Source organism: Haliaeetus albicilla, chromosome 18 (genome assembly GCF_947461875.1).
Source record: "Haliaeetus albicilla chromosome 18, bHalAlb1.1, whole genome shotgun sequence".
NCBI lineage: Eukaryota > Metazoa > Chordata > Aves > Accipitriformes > Accipitridae > Haliaeetus > Haliaeetus albicilla.
The window spans coordinates 30,776,880-30,795,685 of record NC_091500.1 but is presented as its reverse complement, the minus strand read 5'-3'; the positions used below and the strand labels follow the sequence as shown (position 1 = coordinate 30,795,685).

The following is an 18,806-nucleotide window of genomic DNA, read 5'->3' as shown; positions in this document are numbered from 1 at the left end:
CCTTTCTGCTCCCCAGAATCCCTTACAGCCCTAAGGATGCATGGTCAGGGTAAACCACCTGGCACTTTTCCTTCCTTTCCAACAAAGGAGGTCCAGGGAAGGGTGTCACCAATTAGTCTATCTCATCAGACACAGTCTATCTCATCAGACAAAGACTACGTTAATTGGTATCTGCCTACGATGTTCTCTCAAAATGATTCACTGTACTCCTGAGAGCAAACATAACAGCAGGGAGCTGGGCCTGCAGCTCTTCAAGAGCTGTTGAATACAGCTCAAGGTTTCAGGAGCACCAAAGGGAATTAGGATCACAAGTCTCTTTGCCTTCTTCAGATCAGTTCTTCCTTTTCCATCTAGGTAATACAAAGGGTAGCCCATGCACGGAGAATGTTACTGTGGGGCATCGCTGATAATCTGTTACTGACAACAGCTTCCTGAGAGGATGTGTGCTGCACTTGGCAGGGCACCAGCCCTTCTATCAGTGGGGAGCAGAGTCCTTTATTTTCAATGGACTGCTTGTGAAAGGCATTTGTGGAAGAGGCAGCACAGGTCTTTGCTCTCAGTTTAATGGTCCAGTGATAACTAAGGTGCCATATAGTAGCTGGGTACAATTGCTATGCAATATCAATGAGCAAAATCCAGTGTTGTCTCACTGTCTAGCTTCCTCCATTCTCACTGGTAGGCAGCAGGTCACCAAATGCTTGAGAGCTGTCATTTTACTGGGGAGGGGAGGCAGATTGGTGCTTGTGGGTGATTAGACTGCTCCACAAGAATCCTTTCAAATAAAAGGGATGGATCTAAAAGCCAGCCAGGCTGCTGTTCTAGCACCCAGGCTGGCTTTGAAAACTACACATTAATCTTGCAGTTTAAAGGTGGCTACGTCATCTCTTGCGACCCTGTTTCCATTGTGCTCAGGGCTGCGCTTACTTTGATTATTGCAGCCACCTCTGGGACTGATTCATCAACTGATGGGAGTAGTTATTTGAAGATCTGTCCCAGCCATGTGCAAAGCAGAGCAAGCAAGAATCTGCTTTTTTGCTCTTTCTGTATTTTTCCTCCAGGTCTCCCCTGGGAACAGAAGCCAATTGCTCTCCAGGCTTTACATAATGGGGAGTGATTAGAAATGTCTTGGTGGGGGAAGAGCAAAGGAATTTTCACTTGGGGGAAAAAAACCCACCACCCTCCATATCCTCATGTTTATTCTTTGGGGGAGGAAGAACCTAGGACTCTGGGGCTCTTTTCCCATCTCAGCATTCAGCCCCTGCCCAACTGAAATATTTCCTTCTTTGCACCACGTGGCTGATGATACAGACCTCCTTAGCAGAATGCCTGAAGATTCGCTGTTGAAATGCAGTAGATCAGAGGCAGAATTAGTTAAATAGCAGCTACTGGGCATCAAGCAATAGTTTCACAGCCCTTTTATTTCTGGAAGACTGCAATACTGAGGAGAGCACTTCCCAGCTGGGAGCCCTGCAGCATGTATTGCACTCCTTCCTAACAATTTTTCCTAGCATGGGAAGGAATTGCTTTCAGCCTGCCACCCCTAGCCTTTTACTGAAAAGATGTGTGTGTGCTGAGTCTATGTGGCCATAAAATAGGATTCCCTCACTCCCCTCTCTGTTCTGGGCAAGCACTTGAACAAATCATGATGACGTATTAGTGTCAGAGCAGGGGCCTTGCCTAGCTGCAGAACTGAGCTGTGACTGGGAACAGCTCTCCAGCTTCTTTCCACAGACTGGTTTATGGTACTGAGCTGACATGAGTGTATCTGGCAGCTCCCTCTTTTTGTAATCTCTGCCTCATGCTGGGGTAGAGAGCCCTCCACCAGGCAGGTGCTGCTGTTAACAGCCAGATTGCTCTTCCCAGCAGAAGGACCATGGCATTTATAGAAGTCCCTGACTTGTGCCTGCTGCTTTCCAGACAAGACAGAGGGCACATCCCTCCAAAGAATCAGTTGCAAAGGTTTACACAAACAGCAGCTACCTGAGAGCTGTGGGTGGGGACCACTGTGTAGGCTGTCCACTAGGAGTGAGGGTGCTAGCTTAGGGTCAGGGAAGAGAGCACGCTCTTGACAATAACAGCTGTACAACTTGTGGCCATAGTCTGGAACAAGAATTGCATCCCGGTCTTCCCTGTGTGGGGCAGGGCATGCATGGGTCAGGGGGAGAAGAAGGTGCCGTGACCCAGCTGTGGAGGGTCAGTGCGTGTACATGGACATGGAGAGGAGAGAGGTACAATCACCTGGAGTCCTGAGGGTGTCAGCACCTTGGTTTGCTGTGAAGCAGAGGCAGGCTTGTGCCTTAGCCTGCAGCCTGCTCACCCTGTCCCCGGTGGAAGCTCCCATGTGGACAGCAGAGAATGCAGTCTGCCTGCAGTATAGGAGGTAGTGACAGGATCTACCCTCCCCGCCCTCCCCATCAACGAATTGATGTTTTTCTCTCCCAGGTTCCAACCCTGCCATGCCTTTCTCTGTTCAAGGTTTGGTACTAGGCACCCCTGAAGCATGCAGCCAATCCCCTTCCTCACAGCCCAGCCGTGGCCTCCTACCCTGCACAACCCAGCAGCCTCAACCACAGCCACCCCAACAGCCACCACCACAGCCCCAAGGACTTCCACCTGCAGCCCAGCAGCAGCCAGCTATGATATCCCAGGTGAGTGGCTGCACAGTATCCAGGGCTCAGTAAGCTCCTTGTGCTCATGGGTGGGACATAGAAACAGAGCCAGCATACACTCAGGGTGCTCTGGACTCACACTTTGCCCGGTGGGTTTTGGGTGTCCTCGCATTTGCTGCCTGTTAGGGAGTGACAGTCCCTCTGCGCTATTGGCAGAGAGCAGGAGAAGGTTGGGGGCCATGCTGTGCCTGAATATGATGCTCTGTGACATCTCAACTTGCCAGCCTCTCTGTATCTGCTCAAGCCAGCAGCCCTCCTGGCAAGGGATCTGTAGCCCTTTGCTGAGTGGCAGGGTTATGTTCTAGAACCAGTTGCCCTCATGGTGAGGGACTGTCACAAATGGTAGTTGGGTTTGAGCTCCCCAGTGCTGAAATCCCATGGCTGGTCACCTGATGTCCTGGGGAGAGGCAGACCTGGAACTGTGCCTGGGTGTATTCTCCAGGCCCTCCCTGAGTTAAACCCAAGTGATGTTCCACAGCCTGCAGGGCTATTTCTGAGGATGGAGCCCTCTGGAAAGCACTTTGTGGCTGTCATTCCTACATACTTTGTTCTGCTCCTGAGGCTGTAAAAAAACAGCACAAGAGCTGCCCCTGCATCACTGCAGGACTGGTGAAGGGGTGGGAGCCAACCCTGGTGGGCAGTTTCGGAGAGCAAAGCTGCCTGCTGTTCAGTGGGTGCAGAGCTGGGCGGTATGCATGGGAAGTATCCTCAGTACCTTCCCGTCTTGCCCTATTCAGAGCAGCATGTCAGTGGTGGACCTCAGCCTGCCTACGAGCTTTACAGGGATCCTTTCTGGTGCATCATCTCGTACTTACCATGTCTCCTACAGCAAAGAACTGCAAGTTACACTGGAGGTTTTCAAGATGCAACTGGATGGGGAGGGTGCTAGATAATCTTATCTAGGCTCCCTTTCCCATGAAAGGTTGGACCAGATGATCTTCTGAGGTCCCTTCCAACCTTGGCTGTTTCATGATTCTAAGTGTTTTCAGTGGGCTGGGATGGGAGGAGGAAACAAGCCTCCTTGAATAGCTCTTACTGCAGATAACATGAACAGCTCCTTAGTGTCTGTTGCTGTCTGTATGAGGATGGAGGGAGCTTGCAGTTCTTGGGCCCTGGACTGGCTCCAGGGTTCTGGATCTGTTTGCAGAGGATGCTGAGACTCAAGGGAAGCATCTCAGTTCTACAGATGAGGTGCCTTCCTGAGGTAGCCAGGGTCCAGTGCTAACACTAGCAGGAGTGTCTGTCTGGAGCAGTAGCATGGCATGGGACAGAGCACAGTGCCCTGGGTGGGAGGTTTGAACGCACAGCAGGCTTCTGGAGCTTGTGCAGGATCACTGGGTCTTGCTGGGGTTTTTATTTTGTATCTTCTACTGTTTGGCTGTTCTAGTGGTTTAGGTCCTGGAAAAACTTTTTTCATGTGTTTGACTGTTGGTGAAAGGTCTGAAAATGCACTGTCCCCCATGTGCATGCACCTTCTGTTTCACCAAAGGTCAAATCAAATGTTCAAAAAAACAATTCAGTGCTGACCATTACAGGTTTGGTGCCCAAAGCATAGTGTGTGGTGCCTGAGTTAGGTGTTGTCATAAACAGGCATTAGCAGGTCCTCCCAGTGACAAAGTGAGAGGGGCCCCTACAGAAGGCAAGAGTGAAGAAAAGCCGTTACCAGCAGGAAAGGCCAGGAAGCACTGCAGAGGGAGCTGGGAGTCAGTGCCACACACAAGTGGGCAGTGGAGTGGGAGAGACACAATGGTTGTGCTGGGGGGGAAGTGGCTCTCCTGCTGCTGTTGGCCGTAGCTGGCCTTTGCGATCTTGTGTCACCATTCCACTGTTCATGCCAGGCAAGAGCTGCTTTGCGGACATGGTCAGCCTTCCTAGCTTCCACAAAGCAACTGGCCAGGTTGTGTGTCTTCACAGAGAGATCAATGCTCCCCCATTATAGTCTCCATGCTTTCCAACCCTCTGCAATGCCCCCCTCTGTGTGTTTGCAATTGGCTCAATTGACTAACCTTGTTGTTCCTTCTTTCTCTCCTTCCTCCTATCCTTCCTCCCCCCCCCTCCATTCCTTTTCCTACCCGAATCTCTCTCCTCCACTCCCTTCTCTGCTGGTCTTAGCCGGTCCCAGCGCTGCAGCCTGTTCAGTATTCTCCAAGCTCCTGCCCCCAAGTCCTCTTGCCAGTCTCTCCACCCCAGCAGTACAACTTGGTATAAACCCCATTTCCTCTTCTGCACTGTCTCTGTTGTACTCATGTGCTGTGTTTGTGTTGTATGAGCTTTTGCTAATCAGGTATGTCGTGGACACTGCACCCAGTGGGTTTGGGATTTATGGAGGCTCTGCGCTGCAGTGGGGTCAAGGCAGTGGGATGCCTGAGGCTGTGGGACCCACCAGGTCCGGGCACTGCTGGAGTGGCTGATCTTGGAAAGACCCCAGGGAATAGCAAGTGCTAAGCCCAGAGCTCCACCAGGAAGCAACACTTGTGTCCAGCACTGGAGTCCAGGGGCCATGGCTGCCCTGTGGTCTCAGTCAGCTCCTGTGTTGTCTCTGCCGGGTCTTTCAGGAATGGCACGCCCCATGGGACATGGTCTCTGGGCTGGGGCAACCCCTGCCTGTGTGGGGCCCCACATGTCACCAGTGTCCACTGAGCATTCAGGCCCCCCCCAGCAGCTCGCATGCCCCTACCCCCTGTCCTGCAGAATGCTCTTGGTCTCTGGCTCATTTCTGGGGACCTTTCTTGGGTGAACTCCTCCACACAGAGTAGGGAGAAGGGCTCTGCAATCTACTTGGCAGAGCTATGTCCTACATGCTGTTGTCCTACATGCTGTCCTCCTCCATCCTTCCCACTTATCCCCAATGCAGGCCGATGAACTCAGCAACCCCTTTGGGCAGATCAGCCTCAGCCGACAGGGCTCTACGGAAGCAACGGATCCTTCCTCGGCTATGTTCCAGTCATCCCTCATCTCCCAGCATCCTCAGCAGACAGGATTCATCATGGCAACCCCTGGGCAGCCCATTCCCACCTCCAACTATTCCGCCTCAGGGCACACGGCCCCCACACAGCAGGTGCTGCAGCCCCAGGGCTACATTCAGCCTCCCCAGCAAGTAAGGACATGTGCAAGCCTGGAGGGGATGTGCACCTCGGCCCAAAGCTGTCAGGCAAGGGGCTGCTGGGGAGCAATCCAGAGAACAGTTCCTTGAGAGTGGTTCCCCTCTTTTTCTGCTGCTCATTTGTGATGGATCAATACACGGGGTCCAAGCTCCAGGTCGGCACGCACCCTTGCTAGGCATAGCGTAATCTCTGCCCCCTTGTCCCTCTGAGCTCACAGGGCACTTATCTGGGGATCCCTCTGGCAATTCCTGCCTCATAGTGTTGGGGGAGGGACAGTGACCAGATTCAGGGCTGACACCTCTAAGCTGTCTTCGGGGTCCTGCAGGGCTTTATGACCTCTAGGATTGATCCCCTGAGCTGTGATGAGAATTGTGCCTACTGTGCTTTTGCACTACTGTGCTGGGAAGGGCTTGGATGTGGAGGCTGGGAGGAGTGGGAAGGGTCTGCGGTTCCCTGAGGAGCTATCATCTGGCCAGAGCCAAAACCCTGGTCGGTTTCCTTCGGCAGAAACCAGGCCAGGTGAGAGAGAAAACTGGTCCTGGGGGACCAGCTTTCTTGGTCCCACTCCTTCTTGTGTTCTCATCACCATGTTTTCTTGATTCTGATAGATTCAGGTTTCTTACTACCCTCCTGGGCAGTACCCGAACTCCAGCCAGCAATACCGATCTCTCAGTCACCCAGTGGCCTACAGCTCCCAGCGCACTCAGCAGCTCCCCCAGCAGTCCCAGCAGCCTGGTAAGGGGGTGTAGAAGGGGGGAGGGGGCATGTTTCCCTTCCCTGCCACTCTTGTTGGCTCTTAAGGATCTCCCCTGTGTTGTTTGGGGCCAGGCTGCTCTTCCCTGTCTCCCACTCTTTGCTGGACTTGCAGACTATAGAGTGCCTCTTGACTGTGCAAAGGAAAGTTGCAACTCGGCCTGGCTGCAAAGGCTGTTTTAGTCTTTTCCCTCCCTCTCAGCATGTAGCATGCACTGAGGTGCTGCAAGGTGGATTTAAAGCCAGGAGCTTCCTTCAGGTCTTTTTACATCTGCCATAAGGAAAGCCTTTTCTCACTCTTTAGCAAGAGGTGGGGGCAAAGCAGGATTTGAGCCCTTATATGCCAAATCTCAGGCTGTGGCCAGCTGGGAAGCTGCTCCATTTAAGCCATGTTCTGACAGGTTTACAGCCAATGATGTCCAACCAGCAGCAAACATACCAAGGTGTAATGGGAGTGCAGCAGGCGCAGCCCCCTGGGCTCCTCAACAGCCAGAGGAACAGCATGGGGGGCCAGATGCAGAGTATGATGGGAGTGCAGCAGGCGCAGCCCCCTGGCCTTCTCAGCAGCCAGAGGAGCAGTATGGGGAGCCAGATGCAAGGCCTGATGGTCCAGTACACTCCACTGCCTTCGTACCAGGTAGGCATTGGTTGCTTTTCAACGAGGGGCTGCTGGGGAGGTGGCCTCAGCTTGTACAGGCCTTGCAGGAAGACCCTGTTCTTGTGTCTGAGTGATGGGGCTAAAGGTGGAGACTTACGCTGAGAAAGTAGTGCATGCTTGCTAGCTTGGGGAGGGCACATCCACATTTGAATCTGTGTGGGACATGTCTTGAGAAGGAGGGCTGGGAGGCCTGCCCTTGCCTGGGCAAGATTGCTCTGGGATGCAGTAGACAACCATCTGGCATCTCTTCTACCTTGTACGGGCCTTGCTGGTGTCTCTCTGGGGCCAGTTCTCCCTGCTCCTGCTCTGTGTTACTGTCATTCCATAGGGCTGTTTCTTTCCTCCCTGCACAGGTTCCCGTGGCCAATGAGTCCCAGAGTGTGGTCCAGCAGCCCTTCCAGCAGCCAGTGCTTGTACCAGCCAGCCAGTCTGTTCAAGGGGGGCTTCAGACTGGAGGGGTACCCATCTACTACAGCGTCATCCCAACTGCCCAGCAGAACGGCACCAGGTAAAGCCTGTGTATCTCTGACCTGCCTTGGGGAGAAAGGGGTCCCACTGCCCTACTGAAAGGGCATAGCATCCTACTCATGCAGCTAGAGGAGGTGGCTGGGCACCATAGATGCTGGTCATCTCTTGAGCTTGTCCAGTCCTAGCTGCCGTGGTCAGCGCTTCCTGGACACAGCTGTCCTGCAGCGTGCAGTGCTTCCTGTGCTTCTCCAGAGGCAGCTGTGTTTCCAGCCATCTCAAGTACTGAGGGAGCTGGTGGTTGCCTGCACAGACGGGCAGGCTGTTTCTCCCCATCCCCAGCACCTCACCAGAGCACTCTCTGCTTCACAGCCCTTCGGTGGGGTTCCTTCAGCCGCCCGGCTCTGAACAGTATCAGATGCCACAGTCTCCATCACCCTGCAGCCCGCCACAGATGCAGCAGCAGTATTCAGGTAAGAGGGGCCACCGGTCAGGGCTGCCACTGATTCTGCACAGATTGGATCAGGTTTTGTAGGGGCTGCGGCGAACGGAGCTGCCAATTCACAGCCAAGTCTGGCAGCTTCTGTGCAATGGGTTTGCTTAGTCTGACCCATCCCACGGCCTACTGGGAATTATCAGGGTGTGGCACAGTGATTTTGCTCCCCTGGTATCTCCTTGCCATGGTGGGCAGGCAGGGTAGGAGCAGGCAGAGGGAGCTGCCGTGGGCTGCGGACTCCCTCTGCTGGCAACGCGGCTTAGTGTCACCGGGGCAGCTCACGGGACTGGGGAGCACCGTGGGCGAGAAGAGCATCGGGATTCCTGCATCCCGTCCCAGCTGCAGGGAAGTGAGCTGGGGCCTGGTAAGTTGGTGCAAGAACTGGAACCGGGATACTCGAGCTCTGCGCCTAGCTCTGTGATTACACCCTTTGCCTGAAGTTTTGCTGTGATGCTCAGAGAGGTCACCCGAGTCACCTTCAACTTGTCCCCTCTGCTCACATTTCTCCTGGATTAAAAGTCATCACTCTCTGATGTAAGCTGTGATATCAGAGAGGGATCCCGACTGGGTCTTGGTGGGGCCTTTCTTCAGTCCACCTGGGCAGGCAGGAGCGGCAGAGGAGAGAGTACGGAGGGGGTGTTATAGGGAAGAGTGAAAGTTGCACAGACAGGCAGGCTGCCTCTTGTCCCACAGCAAGCAGCAGCAGTGCACAGAGCCCGGGCAATATTGCTGCTGTCATCTCTCCCCAGGGGTGTCTCCATCAGGCCCTGGTGTGGTTGTGATGCAGCTGAATGTACCCAATGGCCCCCAGGCCCCCCAGAATCCCCCTGTGGTGCAGTGGAGCCACTGTAAGTACTACAGCCTGGACCAGCGGGGGCAGAAGCCAGGAGACCTGTACAACCCAGACACCAGTGCTCAGGTATTGAGAGGACTGGGAAGAAGGCGGCTCATCTTTTGAGAGCAGCCTGGCGGGAGAGAGAGGACCCCAGCATATGTGCTGTCTGGATGGGCTGGGAGGTGGGAATGGGGTCTTCCCATGGTAGTGAGACAGGCGTGGGACAGGTCACAAGCACTGGGTCTGTCTAACGCTCTCCCTCCCCTAGGCCAGCACCCAGCTGAACAGCCCCATCACGTCCCCCACCCAATCCCCGACGCCGTCTCCTGTCACCAACCTCAACAGTGTCTGCACGGGGCTGAGCCCCCTCCCTGTCCTCACACAGTTCCCCCGGCCCATGGGCCCGGCACAAGGTAAGAGGAAGGAGTGGGGACAGCACAGGTCTGGGTCTTTCCTGAGATTTCTTCAGACCTCTTCAAGCATTTGCTTCCTTTTTGCAGGCGATGGGCGCTACTCATTGCTGGGCCAGCCGCTGCAGTATAATCTGTCTATCTGTCCCCCACCACTGCTCCACAGCCAGCCCAACTACAATGCACACCAGGTAAAATTGGGCCAAACCCCCATCCACCCACACTTTCACTGTTCTAGGAGCAGAGCAAGACCGTCCCCCTTCTCTCCCCCCAGACGACCCCTCTCTGGGCAGGGCCCAGGAGTAGTTAAGAAGTGAGTTTCACACTCTGCTCTGTGCTGGGACACCCCTTGATTAGATAGCAGGCTGCCTATCCCACGCTCTCGCTATTCATCTGGCAGAACTGCTGTTGTAAGTGGATTTCCCTAGAGTCTGGCACTGGGCTAAAACTTCATCCTGCTCCCAGCTTTGCCCAGAAGCAGTGTCAGCCCCAAGTCCTTTGAGTGTCCTGGGACCATGGCTGCGCCTTGATCTCATCTAACTTACCCAAGCATGGTGTCACCTCAAAGGTGTCAAGGGGGTGTGAGGTTCATCCAGGTGTTTTCATTCCCCTTCACAGCCATGGCCTCGTCAAGTTTGGTCTTCGCCCCAACTCCCAGGATGCTCTATGGGCACTATGAGGCCACCGTGTCTCCTCAGGTGACACACTGCCATTTTTATTCTTTAAGGGGCAGACTGGAATGAAACATGGAAACCGGAGCAAGAGACAGGCCCTCAAGTCAGCATCCACTGACCTTGGGACAAGTGATGTAGGCAAGTGACCCTCCTCAAGCAGTTCCCCCTTTGTCCTCTGACTAGTGCCCACTGCATGGGCATGGCTGGCATTGGCAGAGACTCCAGATGCCATCTCTGCCCACACCAGCATCCCACAGAACCCATTGCTGGGGGTGGTTGTGGAGAGCAGTTCCTGCCTGCCACCACCTCCTCCACACACACAAACACAGACCCCCTGCAGCCCACATGAGGCCTGGCTTGGGGGTGGGTGCAGCAGAGCTAGTCCCAGTCAGCTGTGCCCATTGGGAAGTAGGAGGACAGGGGTTGCTCGGGAACCCAGTAAACACTGCCTGCACTAAGCAAAGCTTTTAAGGAAGAGTGGGAAGAAATTGTTGGGAGAGTCGGTGATGAGTACCAGGACACCTGGGCTCTATTCCTGCCTCTATGGGGGTTGAAATGATGGAGCGGGTGGAGCTGGCAGAACTTCTGGGATTTTATTCCTCTTTGTCAGCAGAAAGTGAGTGTCCAGACCCCTGAGATCCTGTTCCCACCGTTGCCCTCCCAAGTGACCCTTCCCTCTCATGCTTCCATTTCCCAGCGAGGCCAGGAGCTGCAGAGCCCTCATCTTTATAAAGGGCTTTGGGATCTTCCAGGGGTGCCTGTGAGGGCTGAAATCCCCAGTGGATCATTTCTCTCCAAAGGGGAAGGGACTCTCTGTACCTCGTCCTGGGGGGTCGCCACTTGGTCATGAGGGAGGGAAGGAGAGGCACATCTCTGGCTTGTCCCCACAGCAATACAAGACTGGCTAGTTGGGTATGAGCCAGACAGCCTGGAAGGGAAGCAGTCTTCACTGGCTCTCTGGAGGCTTCAGACTTGTCCCCCATGTCATCTCCATGTCACCACCAATAACAGCAGCTGGTTGCAGGGGGCCCTTTAAGAGCTGCTTGCTGGAGAGCTGCCCCCTTCCCTGCAGCTGGCATGTTTATTACATGCCACGTTAATATTAGCAAAGAATCCATTCAGCCAGTCCTCTGCTAAGCCCAAAACCCAGGGCTGGAGCCAGGAGGCAGCAGAAGTGGTTGGGTACCACAGACCAGAGGCAAAGGTGTTGGCATGACACTGGCCTGGCGCACAAGAGGATCCTCCCAGTGGGTGAAGCATACAGAGCAGTGTCGCATTCAGGATCCATACATGTCAACATCCTTCATGGGTGCAGCCTGTCTTTCTCCCTTCCAGGGACAGAGGGCAGGAGAGCTGGGTTAGCTCCCAATCCTGTTACCCAAGGATCAGGGTAAGGAGACAGGGCAGAGCACCTGGGAAAGCCCTAACCGAAAAGCAAAGGAAGCAAGGAGGACTTGGTGTTGCTGGAGCCCTGGGCAAATGGGAAATACCAGTCTCCACTTAAAGCAGGCCATGTGGGGACCAGGATGTGGGTATCAGAAAGGATCGGGATGGGGTACTGTAAGGAGCAGAACGGTAGGGGCAGTTTGAGGGGGGGAGGAAGTAACAGGCTTAAAAAAATACATTCCTAATGTGGGGGCAGCTTAGCAAAGCACTGCTTTCATGGGCAAAGTAGAGGTGACTGCTCCAACCCTAGAGCTGGGGAGGAGCCCACACATCAGCTCTCGCTGTGCAGTTGCCACCCAAGAATCAGCTGCTGCTGCTGACATGTACCATCTTTCCACTGCAGTGCTGGGTCGAGTGCTGGAGGTGACAGACCTGCCAGAGGGCATCACACGGACAGAGGCTGACAAGCTCTTCACCCAGCTCGCCATGGCTGGTGCCAAAATCCAGTGGCTCAAAGAGACTCAGGGGCGCCGTGGAGATGGAGGTGGCGGGGACAACAATGGGACTCCAGAGAACGGCAGGCACAGTGACCTTGCTGCCTTATACACCATCGTGGCCGTGTTCCCCAGCCCGCTGGCTGCCCAGAATGCCTCCCTCCGCCTCAACAACTCCCTCAGCCGCTTCAAGCTGCGTGTGGCCAAAAAGAACTACGACTTGCGGGTGCTGGAGCGTGCCAGCTCACAGTAGGGCTCACGCATGGGCACAGAGCACACTGGACTGCGGGCACTTCCCTCTGCCTTCTCTTTTCCTTTCTGCCCTCCCTTCCTCTCGCCCTCCTTCCTGGATATATTTATATGGACATAATTAAGAGATAAGAAATTGATTTTTTTTTTTTAATTATTATTATTTTTTGAGTGATGCCCATGCCCGCCCACCTTACCCTGTGTATATTGTTTTGTTAAGCACTGTGTTGAACCACACATACAGGTGTTGATTGGTATGTTCACTGCACATTTTATTTAATCTGATTATTATTTGGGGGGTATTTTTGGTTTTATTTTATTTGGGGGGTTGTTTTTAAATATAAAAAGAAAACTTGTCCATCACTTTAATGCTGCTTTCCCGTTCTCTGCCAGTACCAGTACTAGGGGCTGTCTGTGCTGCCTGTTCAGGGTGAGATGACAGCCAGGGAGCAGAAGGGGCATTCACAGAAGGATGTGTTCCTGCCCAGGTCCTGCCCCCATGCTTGGCATGCACAAGGGCTGCGAGCTTATGGCTTGGCAAGGCTGGGAGCTGAGACTGGGAGAGGAGCACTGAGCACTTTGACCTGGGGCTGGTCCCCCCCATCAGATATTCATAGCCTCTTTTCCCAGCTGCTGGCCCCATGCAGCTGTGCAATGGCAAGAACGGGGTCTCAGGGTGTCCCCAGCTATATCCCCTGCCAGGAAGCAACCTATTCCTCCTGATTACATGGGAGCATCAGCCCTTGAGCTGATAGGTGCAGGTATGACTGTGTCCTCCTGCCCTGTGGGTACAGAAGTTGGGCTGGCACCACCCTCACCATGGCATTGCACACAGCAGCTGGAGCCTCCTGCAGCAGCTGGATGCTACCTTCAAGAGCAGGTGCAATTGGAGAGGTAAGAGCTGCCTGGAAGGGGTGGGCTGCAACCCCAGGCTTGGTGCAAACTCCTGCCCCACTGCCACCCACAGCCTGGCAGGTACATAGGTCCGGGGACTCTGGCACTGGGGTGCCTGTCCGGCTCCAGGGACCTGGCACCCACTGCAGGGCAGCATGACAGCGATGGGGTCCCCAGCTCTCTCTTTCAGTGGAGAGCAGACCAGCAGGATTTGCTGGCAGAGGGTATGGGGCAGCTGCCCCACGAAAGACCCCACTGCTGCCACTCTTTCCTTTTCCCCTCCCAGCTGCACGGGCCTCAAATGCAAGCGCAAACGAGACATCATGGCTGGAGAACTTGGTGTGCCCCTGCTCTGCTGCTGCCCCATGCCAGGGGGTGGGTGGGCCTCTGGCACGCCCAGCAACCCACTAACGCAAATAGCCAGTGGCTCCTCTCCACCCCGCTCCCCTCCTGGCTCATGCATGGGCTCCAATTTCTCAGCGTCAGCCTCCGCCAGCGCTCAGCTGTCCATTCCCCTCTGGGCTGTCACTCCTGCTCTCCACGGGGACTGGGGCGGCTGCCCCCCTCCCTGCACACCCGGCACAGAGGGCTGGGGGCTCCGCAGGCAACAGGATCCCCAACGTCGGCCACCCTTTCCAGGGATTTTCATCGGAGGACAAGAGCTCCAAACACGGCGTAAGTGTGTTTCTGTGCGCGGCTCCCCCTCGTTGTGGCCGCTGATCCCCATGGGCCCGTGCTCCACCCACATTTCTGCAAGACCCCAGGAGTCTCTGCTTCTGCGGCACCCCTTGCCCCAGGACTCCCCAGCCCACATCGCTGTTTCCCTGATGGTCATCCTAGTCGGTTTCCATGAGGGTATGGGGGGGCCTCCTGTTAGGTATCACCAAAAATAGTCATGTCTGGGTAGGACTGTGGGGATGGTTGACAGTCAAAGGTGGAATCAGGCATGTTTTGGGGGATGCAGGAGCAGATCCTGCCCCCTTGGTAGCATGGGGCTTCTGTGGAGAAGAAAGCAGGGCTGCGTGGTGATGCCAGACAGTGTTTATAGGCATGCTTGTCCTAGGGGGCCAAGAGTGGCCCTATTTGCAGTTTAATCGTGAGATGGAGATGTCTAGACAGGGTAGACGCCCTAGACATGTCCAGGTAGCCCCGGGTCTGGCTCGCAGCACTGGGCACCATGTCCACCAAGCAAGCAGCAGCACTGCGCACGCTGGGCTGGGAGTCTGCCGCTCTCCAGCCTGCGCAGCAGGGCCCACTGGGTACCCCCGGGGCCCCGGGACGTCCCCGCAGCAGAACCGGCCCTTGCTGGGGCAGGAGCTGCAGGCAGGGTGGCAGGAGGTGGTGCTGCTGCTGGGGCAGCGGGAGGCACTGGCTCGGGAGATGCTTCCCATCCAGCAAGGTCTGGCTGTTTCTGCCTCCACCGGGCACCTGCAGTGGGAACAGCCCCAGCCAACATGACGTCTCTCTTTTCCCCCTCATAGCATGACAGAGAAGGAAGTGCCAGAGCCACCAGCTTCACCTGCTTCAGGTGGGAAACCCAAGAGCCGGGTAAGTGGGTGTCCACAGGGCAGCTTGGGTGGGTGGGGGAAGCCACCTTTCTAGCATCATCTCTGCCTCAGCCCCAGGAGTCTTTGTGGGGCCAGGGATGCCTGGTGGGATCCTGATCCGGCAGGGCCCTGGGTGGCCATTTCCCAGCCTGGCTTTTCCCCAGGGTGCTCACATCCACATGGTAGCCACAGTTTCTCCCTTTGTGGGGACCTCACTGGGGGTTGGGACAAGGGTCCCTGCCCTCACAGCATTTCTGCCCCAGGATGCCTGGGGTCTCCTCCCACTTGGGGAATAAGGAGTCTCTAGGTCAGAGCAAAGGGGCAGGGAGCCAGGCATCAGCTTCCCTGGATGCCTGCCTGCCTCACCCCACCAGCCTGCCGTGTGCAATACATCCTTTCCTGCCCCAGCAGCTACAGAAACTGAAGCAACTTTTCCAGCGAAAGCCCAAGGAGGAGACAGCGCCAGAGCCGCAGCCCAATGGGGAGCTGGTCAGCCCCTCAGGGGGACCCATTTACTACATCTATGAGGAGGAGGAAGAGGAGGAGGAGGAAGAGGAGCCTGAGCCCCCTCCTGAGCCCCAGAAACTTGTCAATGATAAACCCCACAAGTTCAAAGATCATTACTTCAAAAAGCCCAAGTTCTGTGATGTTTGTGCCCGCATGATTGTCCGTGAGTCCTGAGGGTGCTGGGGCTGGGGGCCATGGTCAGGGCAAGGGCTGGGGGCCAAGGCTGGTGAGGGCTCCAGCCCAGCTGTCCCCACAGCTGCAGTGTCACATTGCCTCTCCTTTCCACCCCTCCGCCCACCCCCCCACCGCCAGTCAACAACAAATTTGGCCTGAGGTGCAAGAACTGCAAAACCAACATCCACCACCACTGCCAGTCCTACGTGGAGATGCAGCGCTGCTTTGGCAAAATCGTGAGTGTTCCCGCCAGCCCCGGGCTTGGGGCACCTCCTTGCAGGGAAGACCAAAGCACCGTGGCAGGGGCGGCTGGCTCGGTCCCTGCGGGCATGACCCAGGGGCCATGACCCACCTCTCTTCCTGGCCCTGAGTGGGGGGACCCAGGCATTGCCCCCCTGCTGTGGGTGGTCACCCTGTGGGTCCCCAGCATCCACCTGCTCCCCTCTCAGCTCTCACAGGAGAGCCCAGAGGTCTGGGTGATGGTTGATGCTCTGACCTCCTCTTTTTTTCCAGCCCCCAGGGTTTCGCCGGGCGTACAGCTCGCCTCTCTACAGTGACCAGCAATACGCCTGTGTCAAGGAGCTTCTCTGTAAGTATTGTCCCCATGCCAGGGTGCCCCATCTCCTCGCGTCCTGTAGCTGAACCCATCTTGCTGTCCCTGTGTCCCAGCAGCAGCCAACAGGAGCGACCCCGTGTTCGAGACCCTGAGAACAGGCGTCATTATGGCCAACAAGGAGCGCAAAAAAGGGCAGGATGACAAGAAAAACGTGAGTGCGGTGTGAGCCTGTCACTCCAAATGCCCAGGGTCCTGGCAGCACAGCCTGCGTCCCATTGCACCCCCCACCTCCCTGCCCACTCTGCACCCCCTGACAGCTCTCTGTCTGTGCCTTGCAGCCTTTGGCTGCTATGATGGATGAGGAACCAGAGGCCACGAAGCCAGAAGGGGGCAAAACCGAGGGCGGTGAGTGTTGCGACTGAAGCAGGGTTGGCTGCCTGTGAGGGCCAAGGAACTGGGGGGGGGGGGGGGGGGGCTGAGCTCCAGCCATGAGCATGAGGCAGGGAGAGAGCCTGATGGGGAGACTGTACTTGGGGGGCCTACCAGAGGGGGGTTTGCCCTGCAGAAAGGGGGTTTTCAGTTCAGGTCTCCACGCTGGGGCACTCTCTGCTTTCCCTTGTTGACCTGGGCACGTGAGATCCTTGGGAGGAGGCTGGTCCCAGGGCAGGGAGGCAGTGCCAGGAGAGATGCAAGCTCCCTCCTCCCATTTCCAGGCACCTCCGAAGGGGACAAGAAGACTGAGAAGAGCCCAACAGATGACAAGGTAGCCATCATCCTCACCCTACACCACAAAGGCCCCTGGCCTTGGAGCAGCGTGGGCAGAGGCTGCAGGGATCTCCCCGCTGGGCTCCCTGGGGCTGTGCTCAGCCTCTCTGGGGCCCTGAACCCCTCTCCTCCTTCCCCAGAACAAGAAGCCACAGCCAGGGATTCGTGGTGGCTATCTGCAGTCTCACTATTTTGTGGCACTTTATCGCTTCAAAGCCCTGGAGAAAGATGACCTGGATTTCCCGTAAGTTCCCAGCCATGTAGTGGGCACAGGGGTGATGAGGGGAAGGATGTGGTGTGTCCAGTGGGGAGGGGGAGAAGTCTTCACCTCAACAATGAGGCTGTCAACCAGGAGGGGTTTGTGAATGAATGAAGGCAGAAATTGGAGCCATGCTGGCTGTAGTTTGGGTTTTGTGGCTTTTCTGCCTGCCCCAAGGGCCTACACATTGAGCAGGGGCCCTGGCTGTCACTGAGCCAGTTCTCCCAGCTGCCAGGTTTTGGGCACAAGCCTCATTTCCAAGGCTACTGGTGTTTGTCTTGATGCAGTTCCACTGACTTCTTGTGCCACAGACTTGAGGCTGAGCGGCTTACATACAGGACCTGTCTGTCCATGAGCCCATGGGCTGTGTGCATTCTTTGACCTCCCCTGACACAGGGCTCTAGGAGCTGGTGCTGTGGGAAGAGCAATTTTCCTTGCCAACCTCAGGGTCTCCCATGGCAGGGAGTCCCTGCCCCCCCTCACACTGAGCCCTTTCTTCCCTTCACAGGCCGGGGGAGAAGATCACGGTGGTTGATGACTCCAATGAGGAGTGGTGGCGGGTAAGGCTGGTGTCCTGCAAGCACAGAGGGGAAAGATGCAGAGCTTAAAGCAAAAGGAGAGGTCAGCTGGGAAGGCAAATTGCACTCTGAGGGTGACACAGCCCCCTAAATCTGCTGTGTCTTCATGCCAACCCACAACCTGCAAGGTGTTTGTCATGGGGGAAGCTGGGAGTCATACAGGTTGGCTCCAACCCCCACCTCGCACCCATCCACTGACTTCTTTCAGGGGAAGATCGGTGAAAAAATTGGCTACTTCCCTCCAAACTTCATCATCCGGGTACGGGCAGGCGAGCGGGTGCACAAGGTGACACGCTCCTTCGTGGGCAACCGGGAGATTGGGCAGATCACGCTCAAGAAGGATCAGGTGAGATGGGATAACGTGGTCACAGCCCATGGTCCTTCAGCCCCCACCTGTGTCTCTTCCCCAGCCTCCCTCCAGGTCCCAAGTGATCGCAGCTGCCCTGGCCTGCATTACCTTCCCCACGCTGCCCACCTCCCCCAGCCCCTTGGACAAGACCCACTCTGCCCAGCCCCCCCGCCCCCCATGGGGGTTGCCGCCTTCCCCCTGTTCTGTGGGGCCCTGGGAATCTCACCTGCACCCCTCTCACCCCCAGATCGTGGTGCAGAAGGGTGAGGAGGTGAACGGTTACGTGAAAGTCTACACCGGCCGCAAAGTGGGGCTCTTCCCTGTGGACTTCCTGCAGGAGATCTGAGTGGGGCAGCGTCCCAGGGCCCCCCAGCCGGGAGGACAGATGGACCCTGGCTACAGGGAGCTGAGCCTGAGCCAGGCAGGGATGGGGATGGGGACGGGGATGGGGACAGGGATGGCAGGCACCCCCATCCCTGCTGCCTGCAGCAATGGGGTCTCCGCTGGGGACTGTCTCTGCCCAGGCCAGAGCAGGCCAGGAGTGTGGGAGGCGTCTCTCAGGCTGATTCCCCTGCGGGGTTTTTGGTGCCTTCAGAGACACTGGGTGCAAGGAGGGGCCACCCCCAGGCTCGCTTTGGAGGCTACCCTGTCCCCCCTGCCTGAGTGGTGGGTGCTGGGTGCCTCGGCGGTGTCGGTGCAGTCCTGTCCCGTTCCTCTGGGCTGTGTAATCCTGTGTTTTAGCAATACATGTCTGCTCCCCAACCCTGAGCTCTCCCTGGTTTGCATTTGCTGGCAGGGGCGGGGGGGGCTGACCGTGGGGCTACCGCGGACCGGGCCAGGAGGCTGCGCGGGTGCTTTCCCGCTTCGTGTGACAGACACCCTGTGCAGCACACGCCCGCGCCTCACCCGTGGGTGCGTGTACGACCCCCCTCCCCAACACGGCACCCCCACCCCCGCGTAGGGCTTCCACAGCCGAAGGCCGAC

The 18,806-nt window shown here is 56.3% G+C and overlaps 2 protein-coding genes across 24 annotated transcripts in view; both read left to right on the top strand.

Annotated features, from left to right (window-relative positions):
- R3HDM2 (R3H domain containing 2) overlaps nucleotides 1-12,562 on the top strand; it is a 60,163-nt gene extending 47,601 nt beyond the window's left edge. For 9 of the 19 annotated variants that reach the window (XM_069806493.1, XM_069806495.1, XM_069806494.1 and 6 more), the window contains 12 exons: nucleotides 2,443-2,648; nucleotides 4,782-4,871; nucleotides 5,524-5,766; nucleotides 6,382-6,508; nucleotides 6,928-7,163; nucleotides 7,538-7,692; nucleotides 8,022-8,122; nucleotides 8,895-9,064; nucleotides 9,249-9,393; nucleotides 9,481-9,581; nucleotides 10,118-10,202; nucleotides 11,854-12,562. In XM_069806493.1, coding sequence (XP_069662594.1) covers nucleotides 2,443-2,648; nucleotides 4,782-4,871; nucleotides 5,524-5,766; nucleotides 6,382-6,508; nucleotides 6,928-7,163; nucleotides 7,538-7,692; nucleotides 8,022-8,122; nucleotides 8,895-9,064; nucleotides 9,249-9,393; nucleotides 9,481-9,581; nucleotides 10,118-10,202; nucleotides 11,854-12,197 — 2,003 coding nt within the window. In that variant the 3' untranslated portion in view covers nucleotides 12,198-12,562. The remainder of the gene's footprint in view (nucleotides 1-2,442; nucleotides 2,649-4,781; nucleotides 4,872-5,523; nucleotides 5,767-6,381; nucleotides 6,509-6,927; nucleotides 7,164-7,537; nucleotides 7,693-8,021; nucleotides 8,123-8,894; nucleotides 9,065-9,248; nucleotides 9,394-9,480; nucleotides 9,582-10,117; nucleotides 10,203-11,853) is intronic. The other 10 variants (XM_069806491.1, XM_069806488.1, XM_069806484.1 and 7 more) reach the window with 4 other exon arrangements.
- A 234-nt stretch (nucleotides 12,563-12,796) lies between these two features.
- STAC3 (SH3 and cysteine rich domain 3) lies at nucleotides 12,797-18,590 on the top strand. 5 transcript variants are annotated; one of them, XM_069806503.1, is made up of 13 exons: nucleotides 12,797-13,087; nucleotides 13,374-13,762; nucleotides 14,569-14,635; nucleotides 15,046-15,304; nucleotides 15,454-15,551; nucleotides 15,829-15,904; nucleotides 15,988-16,082; nucleotides 16,210-16,276; nucleotides 16,585-16,634; nucleotides 16,777-16,880; nucleotides 17,404-17,455; nucleotides 17,682-17,819; nucleotides 18,070-18,590. In XM_069806503.1, exons 1-13 carry the CDS (start codon nucleotides 13,013-13,015, stop codon nucleotides 18,166-18,168), a joined length of 1,569 nt encoding a protein of 522 aa, XP_069662604.1. In that variant the 5' UTR covers nucleotides 12,797-13,012; the 3' UTR covers nucleotides 18,169-18,590. The 5 variants fall into 5 exon arrangements, with proteins under 5 accessions (XP_069662604.1, XP_069662602.1, XP_069662601.1 ...); XM_069806501.1 differs by having other exon boundaries at nucleotides 15,985-16,082; XM_069806500.1 differs by having other exon boundaries at nucleotides 15,043-15,304.
- Nucleotides 18,591-18,806: the final 216 nt, after the last annotated feature.